Source organism: Thermobia domestica, chromosome 2 (assembly GCF_964235325.1).
Source record: "Thermobia domestica chromosome 2, izTheDome1.hap1.1, whole genome shotgun sequence".
NCBI classification, from domain to species: Eukaryota; Metazoa; Arthropoda; class Insecta; order Zygentoma; family Lepismatidae; genus Thermobia; species Thermobia domestica.
The window spans coordinates 91961105-91977475 of NC_137455.1; the positions used below are offsets into that span (position 1 = coordinate 91961105).

Sequence of the window (16371 nt, forward strand, 5' to 3'; positions counted from 1 at the left end):
ATTTAGTTTAACAGTAGCTTTAACCCTTAAGTACTACGCTGTGTGTGTCAGACTCCGCGTTCGCCATGACTTCCTGTTCTACCGCCTCTCCAAATTGACGCTTCTTCTACCTTATTGGTTATATTGAGTGTATATGCGAAAATTAACAACGCGTCGGTAGTTTTTCCGCAATATATTGTTCGGAGTCTGACAGACTCCGCGTAGCAGTAATGTCACAAAAAACATGTAGTACTTGAAGGGTTAATGCCCGTTCTTCGCATTGGGAGCCAGTAGGATGTAAATATTATTAAAGAAAGTGTTACTGCTATTGTGGAAACAACCAACATGGTTTTCATTTTCGGAGTGTTGTCTAATCTGTTAGGAATTATTGTGGAAATATATCTTCCTTCGCACTTCATCCTTAGGGGTGTTTTACACCCACAATATTTTTTCCGACTTGAATGTCATATGTGTATCAAAATTGGGTGAAATTGCTCCAGACATTTCAGATGTATAGATTCCAAAGTTATGTTTAATTGGTTATACGATAACAAATCATCTTATTGGATATCAGATAAAAGAAATTAACATGGGAAAATTTGCAGCATAACAATAGTTAGACGGCAGAAAACAAGTCCGAGAAAATCAATGCAAATTTTAAGATCAAATTTCAAACGCATGTGCCTTGAATGGAACCAATAACCCTTAGATCTAGAAGTAAGCTCTCTACCATGAGCTTCTGTCGATTAGATTTTCTTTAATTCAAATATGGATGACATTCAATCCTAAATGGACTCACTACAGACGATTACACCTTCTGTATGGCCGGTGAAGTGTATGGATTTGAAGATATTGTATGATACATTACGTAAGCAGGGAAGGATGATTTTCTTTTTTCTGTAGTCAAAACGTTTCTTAACAGTTATCAACCCCTTTTTTCTGAACTTTTCCAAATAAGCACATACAAAAAGGGGAGGAATTATATCAATATATTTAGTTTAAAATCTAACAATAGTGTTATAAAATAAACCGATGGGAAATAATTTGAAAAGTTTTCGTGTACGGTAGAAATTAATTTTGATGTCATGAACTGTGCTTATCAACATTTGAAAGAAAATTTATTTATTTATTTATTTTTTTTACCATAAAGCTACTACATAAATAAGGGATATTTCAATTTCTTCCAAGTTATAATTTTTATTTTTCCTCATAATAGTCTATCAATCACCTTGATGGGAAACCTTATTTGTAGTTCATGAGGAAACAAAGATTTAACTTTCTCTAGCAGTTTGTTTCCAATTTATGTAAAATACTTCCAAATTCTTACAAATCTGTGGTCCATAACTACAATAAAATAACATTGCATCGAAGCATTTCGTTTTCCACGCGTAATAACTCTTATATGATTATTGGTAGTGTAAAAATAATGCCAGATTTGTGCTTCTAGGAAAATGCAACCTCAAAACGATATGTCACATGATCCTCTTCTTATTTGAAAATTTTGACCTGAATTCAAGATGGCGGACTTCCATGATAATGCTATACAAGATTAGGTTGGTCTCTTCCTCTAGTTCCATTATCTATTGTATCTTCTCATTCGCTTAAGCCGTTTCTAAATTACAAGTGTTTATTCCAGATTTTCCCCTTATACTATATATTGTAAACGAATTCAAAACTTTAGGTACCATTGACTTTAGGCTTGAGGCACCATTTAAAATTATTCAATCGATCTAATTTTTCTTCTGGTTTAATTTGGTCATATATGGAACCATTTTAGAGGTTTCGTCCAAGGAAATTCCTAAATTTATTTTTCTCATATAAATAAGGACCATGAAATATTAACATATATAAGTATCATTTTGATTTGACCTTGGCGATAACTCAGGGTTAAAAAAATAACTATTCTGATGATAGTTGCTAAATAACAAGTTGAATTTATCACACACTTAAATGTAAATATTTCTTGTACTTACCTTTCGTATGTCGTGAATGAGTAGCACATATTTTCTGTCACTGGATAGCAAAAACTTTTGCGCGTTAACTCGTCTCTGAAAGAAAGGAAAAATATATAATTAATTTTACTTACAAGCCAAATAGAATATGTTATTATACACAAATATTTCTTTACGTAGATGACATTTCACTTGTTGGCAGTGGCGGATCTAAAAGGTAAAACCTGGGGATGGGAGGGGAGCAGCCAGATCCAAGATTATGATCATGAGTTTACTATAAACTTTCAAAAATATATAAATAATATATAAATAATTTTGTCACTGAAAACACTGGGGGGCCTATCACCCCCAGCCGTGGCCTAGACCCGCCACTGCTTGTTGTACATAATTAAAAATGCTAAAATAAACATTACTCTTTTGTTACATTAGGCGAATCAAAATTACGGTCCTGGAAACCTCAAGTATACAGGTCTTTTTTTTTCAGCTCTACAATTCCTAATATGAATCAGATAAAAATGGTGATTGATAATACAAAATAATCCTTACTAATATATAAAATAATGTATATATGTGTGTGTCTGAAATCAAATTTTCGGAATGAAGTCACCTCGAGTCATTATTATTATTATTATTATTATTATTATTATTATTATTTATTTTTTATTTATTTTTATTTTATTTATTTATTTTTTTTTTTTGCACAGATTTTCATCAAATTTAATCTCGTGCACTGAGAAAAATATTGTAGGTCGCGTACTTAAAAAGGAAGGTTACATGCGTAATTCCTGTAGTTTTTGGACTTAACGTACAACAAACGTAACGCATATTTTATAATACTTTCTGTATAACTGTTCAATGTATTCGTACTTTCCGTATGAAACAATATAGGCAGTCAGGATCGCACATACAAATGGACGTATATAACATACAGCTGACGAAGGTAACAAACATATATGTAAGTAATATAAGGAAGACTGTTAGATATCAGACATCCTCTAACGACATGACGTAACATCTAAGTTCAGTCCCTGCTCCGTGCTGATTTCTGTAGTAAGCAAGAGGATTCGGTATATTTGTACGATATACCCAGGGCCGGAGAACGGATTTTTCTCAGTGTAGGAATTTTTTTTTTTTCGGTTTTCGACTCGAGGAAGAATTGAGTGGAGTCAAAATTTAAATATGCATATGTGAAGTGAACCATATTGCATCTCAGCTAGGCAATATCACAATCACGTCTGTGTTGCAAAGGTCTTGCTCTTCGTTATTTATGTTACGGATTTCTTTACTTTCAAAGATTTTGCATAAGCATTACTCTTCCTGAGCGAAGCCGGGTACGTATATTTAAAACAATGTGTGTGTGTGCGAGAGAGAGAATGTGTATGTATATAATCAGATTTTTGCATACAAAGAAGTAATCTAGAACTACCAAATTTGGTACACAGTTACATCTCTACCATGTACGAAGCATTTTTTTTTTTTAATTTACGGCTTGAAGAAGGGCCTAGGTCAGATTTGGAGGAAGGGTGAAAATGTATGCGAAAACGTATTGTATGTTTTCGTGGTTATTAAGAACGTCTTTCGTGTAGCAATGTAATCTCTATTATACCATACCGATTGATGGAGTAAAAAGATTTCTCCCTCTCTTTTAATCGATGTTTTGAATTAAGACCAGATAACAATTGGTGCTTGCAGCTAATATAAAATAAGTAAGTATAGCTATTTATAAATGGCTTTTACAATTTGCTGATAGAGACTGTCCTTCGTGAACTTATCAATTCTTATTATACATTAAGTTCACACTACATTTATTTACCGTCTATCAGCCGATTGTTGTTTATTCCATGTATTTTCCCTTAATTCTTCTAAAACAGCTATTAAAATCTTTTGTGTGTGTGTGTGTGTGTGTGTGTGTGTGTGTGTGTGTGTGAAATTTTGACTAAGCCCAAATACCACCAACTTTGATGGTCAATAACTCGGGAAACAAAGATCTAAATGGTAAAATATTCACATACTTACTAAGCAATTCAAGGTCTATTTTCATGCCAAGTTTGGTCTAGCTTAAAATAAGTTCTATAAATCACGCACGATATATCTACTGTATAGAAATACTGTCATCTTATTTTTTAATATTTTTTTTATTTGGTCTAGGAATTAATTCGTGCGGGTGGACAAGAGATGGCGCAACGAACGGAGCGTCCCACAGTTCCGTGTATCCACACATGTGTTGCAAACCCCTGTCATCGCGTATCGTTCGTAGTATAGGGCAGTGGATTAAAGCGTCAACAACACCAGTTTGTAGTTAAGTGAACATGGCGCAATTTGTGCCTGATAAAGTGTTTTTGCGGGGTGTCCTGCTGCATTACCTTAACATGCAGAAAAGTGCGACTGAAAGTCATCGTATTTTGGTGGAAGTGTATGGTGACCATGCTCTAGCTGAGCGAACGTGTCAGAAGTGGTTTGCACGGTTTAGAAGTGGTGATTTCGGCTTGGCAGACCAAGAGCGAGCTGGACAGCCAAAAAAATTTCAAGACGAAGAATTGACAGCATTGCTCGAGCAGGATTCGTGTCAAACGCAGGAACAACTTGCAGCAGCATTAGGCGTTGATCAAACAACAGTCTCCAAACGCTTGAAAGCCATGGGAATGATTCAAAAGATGTCACATTGGGTTCCACATGAATTGAAAGACAGAGACGTTGAAAGACGAAAAACCATTTGCGAATTGCTGCTTCAACGACAGAGCAGAAAGGGGTTTCTGCATCGAATTATTACGGGTGATGAGAAGTGGATCCATTACGAGAACCCTAAACGAAAAAAGGCCTGGGTGAAACCAGGTGAACCAGGTCCATCACAACCAAAACGAGATATTCACTGTGCAAAGGTTATGCTGTGCATATGGTGGGATATGAAAGGTGTGGTGTACTATGAGCTGCTGCAACCGGGTGAAACTATGAATGGAGAACGTTATCGACGACAATTAATGCGTTTGAAGCAAGCTCTGGCCAGAACACGACCAGAATGGGAGAACAGACATGATAAACTTATTGTTCAACATGATAACGCTCGCCCACATGTCGCAAAACCGGTCAAAACCTATTTAGAAAATGTCGGATGGGAAGTTTTACCCCACCCGCCGTATTCACCAGACGTTGCTCCTTCGGACTACTACTTGTTCGATTGCATGAACAACGATTTGATTGGACAGCGGTTTACTTCTTCAGAAGATATCGAAACATGGGTCTCTGACTGAATCGCATCCAAGGATGAGGACTTCTTTCGCCACGGAATCCGTACATTGCCTGACAGATGGGCGAAAGTGGTGGCTAGCGATGGACAATATTTTTCTTAAGGTATTTATGTATTTTGTGTTTGTACTACAGCTTCAATGTGTGCGTACCAACCGCACGAATTAATTCCTAGACCAAATAGATAAATGAAGCGAAGAATGATAAAGGAAGACGAAAGGTTCTGGAGACAGTACATATACAGGGTGTTCATTTATTATGCAGCCAAAATCCACTGGTGAAACCTTGACACCTAAACAATAAAAAAAGTCCATATGAACATGGGTCGAAAACCGCGTTGTTTCAAAGTTACGAAATATCGAAATCGAGAAAACTGTAACTTTTAGGCTACCTAGCTCGAAATCCATGAGAGATATCAAAAGTGGTTAAAAATATCAAAGAAACTAGTACACTATCTATCTAAATAACCATGTTCCAAAATTGAGTTGTACCGGCGCACATAATTTTAGACAGAGAGATGGAAGAGTGGAACCTCTACTTCAATTCCCTCTATAAAATCCGTTGCGCCGATAAGGCCGATCTCAAAGAAGACCTGAATTTCTTTTACAGAACTGCTTGTCTTTTATCGCGTATGTTCAGTAAAATTTCTAAAATAAACTTTATAATTTAGTTGAGTTGAGTTGATTTTAGTTTAGCGTCCCTTTCAGCAGCGAGGCTATATGAGACGTGGACCTACTGATTAACGTGGAATCCGAACCACATGAGCTCCCGCCGGGAATCAAACCCGGGCCTCCCACGCCAACTTTATAATTTAACGGCCCTCGAATAGACCTATGCTCCGAGGTTAAGGGAGACGCTAATGAATGAAATCGTGGAATCAAGAAAGTGGAAGGATATTGGAAAACCCTAAGAAAACATACACAGAGTGTGTTAACGAATCACAAAGACACTGGATGCAAGTTGGAATCATACTAGGAACCCCAAGCATCAGAGATGATCCCTCTACCACTGTGCTACCGCCGCCCGCAGCATATATTCAAGTTTCTTATCTTACTTAAAAATGTTAGCTTAGCATTATTTTAGAAAGTATCATAGTAACTTTATTTCAAAGTATATTCTAAATAAGAATTTTTGTGAGTTTGTGTATTTTTGTTCAAGGTAATTTCAACATTACTCGATCGGTTTGGATAGTTTTTTCGCATTTCTTCCAGATGGACATTGCTAGTTATTGTCACGTTTTTGCAGAAAAGAACTAACAGAATAATAGATGGCACACAGTTTGTAATTAACTGATTGTTTCAACAAATGATATTACTGGAACTTTTTACTGTTATGCCCTGTCGACTAAATGAGGAAAATAATTACAATAACAAAAGTGAAAGATTATATGAGAAATGGTGGAATGAGAACGTTCCAAGACAATTCAGGGATTTGTTTTCACAATATTAGTTCGAAAATATCCTTTTAATATTCATATAATCCATTTTCAACAGTACTCTTATAAAGTCGGAATTTAAAGAAGGTTTGTCAGCTAGTTATAAAAGAAAAGTCTGTTCTATTAATTTGCCAGGAGGTAATATACAAAATGAATTTCTGCTAACATAAATCAATGCATTTTAATTAATAAATATATGGCCTCGGGTAGGTAGTATGTTTACAACACAGATAGAGAAGTTCAGATAGAAAATGTCAAGTGTTTCAACTAATGAGACTACTTACATTTTAATATTTTTTTTAAAGTTATATTTTCTACACGTGTGTGTATCTTAACAGACATACGTGTGCACAATACTCGTGATAACCTCAGAAAAATATTGAGCTAATTTTGTTTAAACGTTTACTGAGTTTTAAAGAATACCATAAAGGTTTTCTAGGTACAGTTTTTTCAATGTAGATTGTGATATGTTGATAACTTATGCAATTGATTATATTGTCAATGTTCTCTGAAACTACGAGATCGAGATCGAAACTACGAGAAACTACGAGATGAAGCTTTTAACAGATTTGTTAATAATAATGTAACAGACTGTTTATTCTGTTCCAGTTTTATTTTGTCTAAATAGTTATATTCAATCTGTTCGTTTTATTTTTGTGTAAATAGTTGTATTCAACGTTTAATTATTGGCATATTTATTTGTTTAAATTTGATTACTGAATGTTATTTTAATGTATTAAATTTTGTTAAAATTTTGCATTCATGTTTATAAGCTTTATGTACTAGAGACCTTGACATCTCTTTAAATACTGAGTAGGTGTAATTTTTTTTCTTCTAATGGATTGTGAGAAGAAGATGTAACAAAGTTTTTTTCTTAGAAGAGAGATTGAAATTATTATTGCTTGCAAAATAATAAGTGTTATTTTCATTATTAGAAATTTTTAGATAGTTTGGTTTGATTTTTTTTAAACAAAGGAAATTCAACTGTTCGATTAACTCACTACTCGTGCCGAACTTGCACTTAAAAATCGAAGTCTGATAAATTAATCCTAATTACAAGCTTCCCATGACTGAAACAGGATCCATCCTGTTATGAGAGGTTTAATAATAACATAGAGAGGTGAGAGGATTATTACAAAATGGCGACCGTGACAGGACGATGATTTGGAGCAGAGTACCATCTATTTATAACTCTGGTAGTGATGTTGTATTGAAAGTTGGGCAAAAGAAACAACAGAAGTAAAGCTTACATCTGACATTGACAATCATCGGGGAAAATAGTAAATAACACTTTGAAAGAAGAAAATGCCTAGGGCTAAGAAAGTGAAAAGACTGAGAGCTGGTGATTCCAGTGAAAATTATGCATGTTGCAGTGGAAAGACAGTGGAAAATGATGAAGTGGTGAATTCCATTATGTGTGGACGTTGCCACAAATGGTACCATTTTAATTGTGTAAATGTTGATAATGATAGATACGACGAATTTAGTAATTCTGAAGTAGACTGGTATTGTAAGGAATGTGATATACCAAGAATGCCGGAAACAAATAAAGGAGACGGTTCAAAAGAGAAGACAAAGGCGACTGAAAAATCAAAATTTACTTTGGAAGATTTGGTCCTGATAATGAATCAGCGCTTTGATGCTTTAAGTGAGGATACCAATCAGCGCCTTGATGCTTTAAGTGAGGATACCAATAAGCGCTTTGATACTTTAGGCGAGGAAACAAAAATTTTGCGAGAAGAATATGCTCAGAATAGGACGGATATAAATGAAAAATTTACAGAATTGAGTAATCAAATGAAGGAGATGAGAGAGGACTGGAAAACTGAATTGAATAAGGAAGTAGCACGTTTGGACCAAGAACTTGTGGAAATAAATAAGAAAATGGAAAAACAGTCGGAAGATTCGGAAAGTTTAAAAGCAGTTATGGTTCTGTGCAAAGCGCAATCGCAGGAAGTAGAAAGAGAAGTTGATGTACTAAAATCAAACTTTAAAATGACGGATGAGAACATAAAAAGAATAGAGAATAGTTGTAAACATTGTCACGAAGTAATAGACCGTAAGTATAAACTGTTGCAAGAGGAAGTAGATGCTATAAAGCGTAAGTATGAAAAAGCAGATACTAATTTTGATACTAATAATGTTGATTATATTCGTGTACCTTTTCCAAAATCCTCAGATAATGGGACGCGCTCTGTATCAATACCCACATTTACCTCTAGTAATACTACGGTAACTTCAACAGTTTCTACTGTAATGAGTACTTTTGAATCTGGTTGTAGGTGTGCTGTATCAGAAAACAGGATTCCCTTTTTTCAGACTGGAAACAACCGTTTTCGAGTTGACGATTGTGCGAGTGATCGGGATCATTTTCAACCGACTCCACATTTAGATTTTGAAGATGTAATTCGTAAATTGGAAGAACAAACTATCACTAGAGAAGTTCATAGTCCTATAAGACAGTCACCGATATATCATATTACTAAAGAGACTCCTAAGGAGAGCAGAATAATTGCAAATAACGAATATACGTCTAACAGTATGTTAAAACCTAAATACTTGCGCGATTTCCCACGATATAGTGGACAATTAACCCCTGGAGCGGCGAAAAATTTCTTGAAAGAGTTTAATCGACTCTCGAAATTGTATAATCTTTCAGACGCCGAAAAGCTCATTATAATACCTCAGTGTTTAACACGAGCGGCGATCGGTTGGTTTGAAATTATAGCGGATACTGTAACTACTTTTGATGAATTTGAGCAACATTTCAAAGATCAGTATATGTCAACACAACTCGAACAGGCTCAGAAACGCCAGCTGCGTAATACGAGATACGATAAATCCAGATATCCTAATACTCTTGAATTCGCATTGGGTATAGTGGAGAAATATCACAATATAACTGTGAACTATGATGAGAAAGAGCTCCGTGATATTCTGTTAACGTGTCTTCCGTTGGAAGAAGCTAAGATTTTGAGGTTATCGAAAGTAAAAACAGTGGAAGAAGTTTTGTTGAGTGTTATTGAGATCAACTCAGCGGAAGCGGAAGCTGAAGCGAACCAATGGAGCGTTAATTCAAGACGTAATACCAATACAAAAACTCCGTATATACGAATGGCTCAAAATAACTTTAGATCTGAGTCTCCTAACACGCAATGTCAAACAGAAGCTAGTTACACGAGATCAGGGAATAACAAAAGATACTTCGTGCGAAGAAATAATGGTTCTTGGAATTATCGTGGGAGATTTAATAACTCATTTAATACGAGACAAAGAAAATCGACTGGAAATGATGTGAGTTGCCAAACATCGGAGGCAATGTTGCAAGCTGCTAACGCATTAGTCGTTAGCAATGAAATATCTAATGTTAGTGAACAGGGAAACGAGACGCGCATCCGTATGTAGAGGGGGAAGGAGGATGCGCGCAACTAATGTCCCCTGCGCAAATTGAGTGTTCGTTGTTGTACAATATCTTATTTGTAGTTAGTGAAGATCCTGAACAAGATAAACTGGAGAATGATGATTATTATTTTCCTTCTCCCACAGTATCTTGTAGCGTTGGGGGAGTAAATTTAACGGCGATCATAGACTCAGGAGCTGAGTTGAACTTGCTTAGTGAACGAGTCTGGTTTGAAATTCAAGAGAAATTTCCGTCTGCCAAATTACTAAAATATGACAGTGTGAAAGTAGCAACATTTACTGGAGACAGTAACTTCAAAATAAAAGGAATGCAGATGTTGAATTTTTGTATTAATGAACATCTGTTTGAGGTACCAGTCTTTGTTATGAGGGCTATGCGACCTGATTTATTACTTGGAAGTCCGTTCTTACAAAAATTCAATGCCATAATTGATAGTGGAAATCAACGCTTGCAATTAACTGACAATCAAGGAAATTTAGTGTGCATTAGTTTAACTAAACCTACAGAAATCTATTTATCGATTTCTGACGTTGGGCACCAATCATGTAATACCATGTTTTATTTTCGGAATGCTAGTTGCCAAATTTCAACACCAGTAGAAGCAGTTAATTTCTGTAAGGTACCTGAGCCTAATGTCACGGAGGAAGAGTTACATAGATACGTGCATGATCGTACAGACATTTCTCCAGATAATAAAGCAAAACTATACACTCTTTTATGTAAATATAGGCATCTCTTCACCGAATATCCTCGGCGAATCAAAACTAAGCCTTATAAAATTGAATTAACAGACAATATACCTGTCGTTGGCAAAATATATAGTGTCCCTCAGTCTATGAGAGAAGAATTTGAGCAGGAACTTCAGAAATGGATTGATCATGGCATTGCTGCAGAAATGTCATCTCCCTATAGAAATCCAGTACATTGCGTTAGGAAAGCTACAGGAGGAGTACGTCCAGTCCTGGATTTAAGAGGTTTAAATGCAAAAGTTATCTCGCCGTGTGTACAAGTTGAAGCAATTAATGACTTACTATCACGATTAACTGGAGCATCTGTATTCTCTTCATTTGACTGCACGTCAGGTTATTATGGTGTACATCTGCATCCTTCCTCTTATCAATGCACGAGCTTTGTTTATTTAGGCAGGCAATATTGCATGCTGGTTCTCCCAATGGGTCTACGATCTGCACCCGCAGTTTTCCAAGAAACCATGAATAACTTCTTTAAAATGAATACAAGAGATTTTGTGATAGTATATTTAGATGACGTGTTATGTTTTTCTTCCTCTTTTGATGATCATTTTGACCATCTAAACAAAGTGTTCGAAATATTCGATGCCGCTAACTTTTCACTAAACTTCAAAAAGTGTCGATTTCTGTTGAATGAGATAAAATTTTTAGGTCATCTAGTAAATGGAAAGGAGATCAAAGTGGACCCGAAGTCAAATGAGCCTATACGTTGTTTCCCTATGCCAAGAACTAGAAAACATTTACGCTCATTCCTTGGGTTAGTCGGATGGAGGCATCGGTATTTAAAGGATTATACTATTATTGCAGCTCCATTGTTCGAATTATTAAAAAAAGATAAACCGTTCGTAATGAATGAAGATGCAATACATGCATTTAACGTACTACGAAATTTAGCGAGCAATCCACCAGCATTAGGCCAACCCAACTTCTCTATAAATTTCCATATTTTTAGTGATGCGTGTGCGTATAATTTAGCTGGCTATTTAGCGCAATTTCCTAATAATGATGATAATCCTGTTGTTATTGCTTATGCAAGTCGTAGGTTAAAATTACATGAACTCTCGCTTTCTGTATTTCAATTGGAACTTTTGGCAATACTATATTTATGTGAATATTTTTCTAGTTACATACTAGGCAGAAGCACTATAGTACATTGTGATAACAGTGCTGCTATACACGCTTTTACGCTGAAACACTTGGATCCTCGTACGACTAAACTTATACTCAAGTTACAAAGATTTGACTTACAATTCGAACATATACCCGGTAAATGCAATACAATTGCAGATATTCTAAGTCGATATCCGCCAGAATGCAGTGGAGATACTAAACAATTTTACATAAATCTTGTCTCATGTTGTGAAAAGGAAATTGAAGATCATTTACAAACGGAGGTTCACGCCACAAATTTTGTTTTTAGAGAAGACCCAGAAATTATAAATGTACATCGAGTTATTGAAGAACAGCAAACAGACGAGTATTGTGAAAAACTGAAAACATTGTTGGATTCTGGAAACCATCGAAATAAAATTGAGAATTTTGAAAACTTATTATTTGTTAAGGACAAATCCACTGGTCGATGGTTATTAGTAATTCCTAGAACCTTAGTAAACGATGTGGTCTCTAAAATACATTCCAAAGGACATTTCGGTGTGAAAAAGTGTGTATCTTTTTGCAGAGCCTTATTTTACTGGAAGAGTCAAAAACGTGATTTTGTGAAGTACATTCGCGATTGTGAGCTATGCGCTCGAACTAAGTTTAGCAATCGAAATATAGACGCTGGAAAATTTACTATTGAGGCTAAGCGGCCCCATGAAAAATTGTGTTTAGATTTAGTAGGTCGCTTACCTTCTAGCAAGGGATTTCATTATATACTTTCCATCATAGATGTTTATTCGAGGTTCATTAGTTTTTATCCCTTGCGTAATGCAAATACTAAAGAAATTATTCGGGTGTTGCTCCGGTGTTATTTTCATAATTTTCCATACCCCAGCCATATTGTCACAGATAATGGTTCGCAATTTACTTCTAAATCGTGGAAAGATTTCTGTAAACGTCATCATATCCAACAGCATTTTACATCTCCGTATTCACCCCACGCTAATGGCTTAGTAGAAAGGCAACATCGGGAACTCAACAGATTGATGAGATTGAAATGTGGGAAAAATCATGCTCTATGGAGTAATATATTAAAGGAAACGCAGGATTTACTGAATAATTCTATTTGTTCTTCAACCAACCAATGTCCATCGGAATTGTTTTTATCCTATTCAGCAACTGACAGTTTTAAAAGTTCTTACCCATGGCCTCCAGAAATAACTTCAATTGATGTGGAAGATAGACATTTACTAGTAGAAAGAAAACCAAAGAAAATTCTAAAGAACAAATCGCAAACAGTGTTAAAGGAAGGTGACTTAGTTATGCTTAAGACACATCACCTATCAGTAGCTCACAAATCTCAAACGCATAAATATATGGACACCTACACTGGACCATACGTTGTATATAAACTATTGAGAAACTGTGCTGTCCTGCACGCACTAACTGGAGAGTCGATTGGAACACAGAATCTTAGAAATATTAAATTATTTAATTGTTCTTTAGAAAAAAGGCAAGATTTATTGAAGAAATATCAGGTCTTGTAAAAAAATATTCACATATTTTTTTTTCGGTGACAGTGGTAATCTGTAACAGACTGTTTATTCTGTTCCAGTTTTATTTTGTCTAAATAGTTATATTCAATCTGTTCGTTTTATTTTTGTGTAAATAGTTGTATTCAACGTTTAATTATTGGCATATTTATTTGTTTAAATTTGATTACTGAATGTTATTTTAATGTATTAAATTTTGTTAAAATTTTGCATTCATGTTTATAAGCTTTATGTACTAGAGACCTTGACATCTCTTTAAATACTGAGTAGGTGTAATTTTTTTCTTCTAATGGATTGTGAGAAGAAGATGTAACAAAGTTTTTTTCTTAGAAGAGAGATTGAAATTATTATTGCTTGCAAAATAATAAGTGTTATTTTCATTATTAGAAATTTTTAGATAGTTTGGTTTGATTTTTTTTAAACAAAGGAAATTCAACTGTTCGATTAACTCACTACTCGTGCCGAACTTGCACTTAAAAATCGAAGTCTGATAAATTAATCCTAATTACAAGCTTCCCATGACTGAAACAGGATCCATCCTGTTATGAGAGGTTTAATAATAACATAGAGAGGTGAGAGGATTATTACAATAATTCAGAAAATGTGTTACGCCTAATATTTCTACATTCTAGAAATTTAATACATTCTATTCGATTTTCTGTTAGGAAGAATTAAAAGTTTAACTATAGAAATTCCTACTTAAATTTATGCTCTCTTATGCTTTATGAATATTATTAACTTATTCACTTCTAAAAGGTTTCTGTCCTATAAGTCAGTTTTATTTTATGTTTTTTAACTATTATCTTATCACGTATGATAATAATTATCTGTATATGGAAAAACATTGCAGCAAGTAAATGAAATATATATGAATTTCCAATATGGGTATCGCTAACGCGGTAAATAAAGGTAACACATAAGAGATTTTGGTATTAGTTCTTTTGAGAAATTTCAACTTCATGACCTCCTAACAATAATAACAATAACAATGATAATAAATATAATGATAATATGTTATTATTAGTAGTAATAGTATTCGTAATATAAAATAGCTAAGTGTTTTCTTGCAAAGCTTGTGTATCTAGTCGCGAAGATCTTGAACTCTTTTCTGTACACGTCTTCGCTAGAGTATTAGAGATGAGTGCTGAGCAAGGATGGAAAAAGAACAGCTCTGTTTGTTCCATAACCGTTTATGAACCGGTTCAGTAACCAAGAACCCATGATAAAGTTAAGACTGGTTCCAAAACCGGTTTCATTCTTTTGTTGAATTTAAGAACTGCTCTTAGAACCGGTTCTACTAGGTATTGTTTTGTTAACTTTAGAAACCGCTCCCAGAACCGGTTCAACATATTTCCTACATTTAAGAACCGTTCTCAAAACCGGTTCTGCGTTTTGAACATGGTTCAGGAACCGTTCAAGAACCTGTTTGGTTGAGGAACCGGTTCTGGAATATGAGAAAGGACCAGAACTGGTTCTGAGATGTCAAGAAACTACAGAGACCGGTTCTTGTGTTAGTCTTTGATGTGAGGTAAAAGTGGACACGGTTTTTAAATGTAAGAAAAATCTAGAACCGGTTCTGATGCTCTTTCTGAGAATTGAGATGAAGAAAGGGCCGGTGCTTGTACCAGATCTGTAAAATGAAACAAAGACCGATTCTGCAACAGTCGGTACCGGTCCGTGGATACCATACGAGAAGAAGTAAGACGACATACCTGGAACGTCTCATGGACATCCTACTTACGTCGTGACGTCCATGAGATATCCACGGGACGACAGTAGGATATTCTCATATTCTTTTTTGATATATATTTCACAAACATGTAAGAACTGATGTCAGAACCGGTTTGACTTTTTGGTATGATATCAGAACCGGTTCAAGAAACACTACTGTCTTAACTCTAAGAGCTGGGCCGAGAACAATTTTCTATGGAAACGGTTCGTGAGCAGGTTCTTGAACAACAGCCGAAACTCAGAACCGCTCCCACAACCGGTTCGACATTTTCCCTAACATCTCAGAATTGGTTCTTCATTTTCTTGATGTCTGAGAACCGGTTCAAGAACCGCTCCTCTCTGCCCTTAACATCTCAGAACCGGTTCGAAAACCACTTCCTGAAAAAACATAATGGTTCCTGAACCGGTTTCTGAACAACAGCCACAGCCCATAATTGGTTCAGAAACCGGTCCGGAGCGTTTTCACAAGAACCGGTTCATTTTCCATCCCTGGTGCTGAGCCATTGATTCATCACGCCCTAATCATTATTACGTGGGAAATTAAATTATTGCTATCAGATCTTACTTCATAGCTGTTTGAACATAAAGGAAGGAAATTTCACATGTGATAATTTTTCTTGTTATTAGCCAAAAGATGAACCCACTTGCAAGAATTTATTATGGCTGAAGGTATTTTTTGAACTACTAGAGATAATGTATAAGCACGGAATGCGATATATTGAAACATTTAGGAAACAGAAAACCAATATAACGTTATTGCTTACATAAATTTAGAAATACTCACCCTGAATAGGTGAAGAAGAGAAGAAGACATGTCGTGGCCACTTTTAGAGTTCATGGGTCCATAGACGAATTTTGTGTGGGTGGCCGCAAAGGCAAGGGTAGTTTTATGAAAGTATTCAAGTAAAAATTCAAGGACATTAAATCCTGTATTATCAATGGACTAATTTTATTGTTGTCACCAAAAGTGTAAATTGTCAAATATTCACATTTCCTTTTTTTAAATGATTTTATTTAATATCACGAGTATTGATAGTCTAACGCTTCTTAGGAATTATCGTACCTGTTTTGTGCAACCATTCAGGTAGATAATTATTGTTTCTAATATTTCTTGATTACTTTTTCTAATCTGATCTTGTGTTCTGTACTGTTTCAACTTTTTAGAAACTTCTTTCTGTACATTTCTGTAATACCTAGTTGCTCTTACCAT

The 16371-nt window shown here is 35.2% G+C and overlaps 1 protein-coding gene across 2 annotated transcripts in view; it reads right to left on the reverse strand.

The window, feature by feature from the left end:
• Positions 1-16371, reverse strand: part of LOC145674097 (inactive dipeptidyl peptidase 10-like) — a 398407-nt gene that overhangs the window by 114529 nt on the left and 267507 nt on the right. For both annotated transcript variants that reach the window (XM_081743927.1, XM_081743924.1), the window contains exon 4: positions 1953-2027. In XM_081743927.1, the coding sequence (XP_081600053.1) occupies positions 1953-2027 (75 nt within the window). The remainder of the gene's footprint in view (positions 1-1952; positions 2028-16371) is intronic.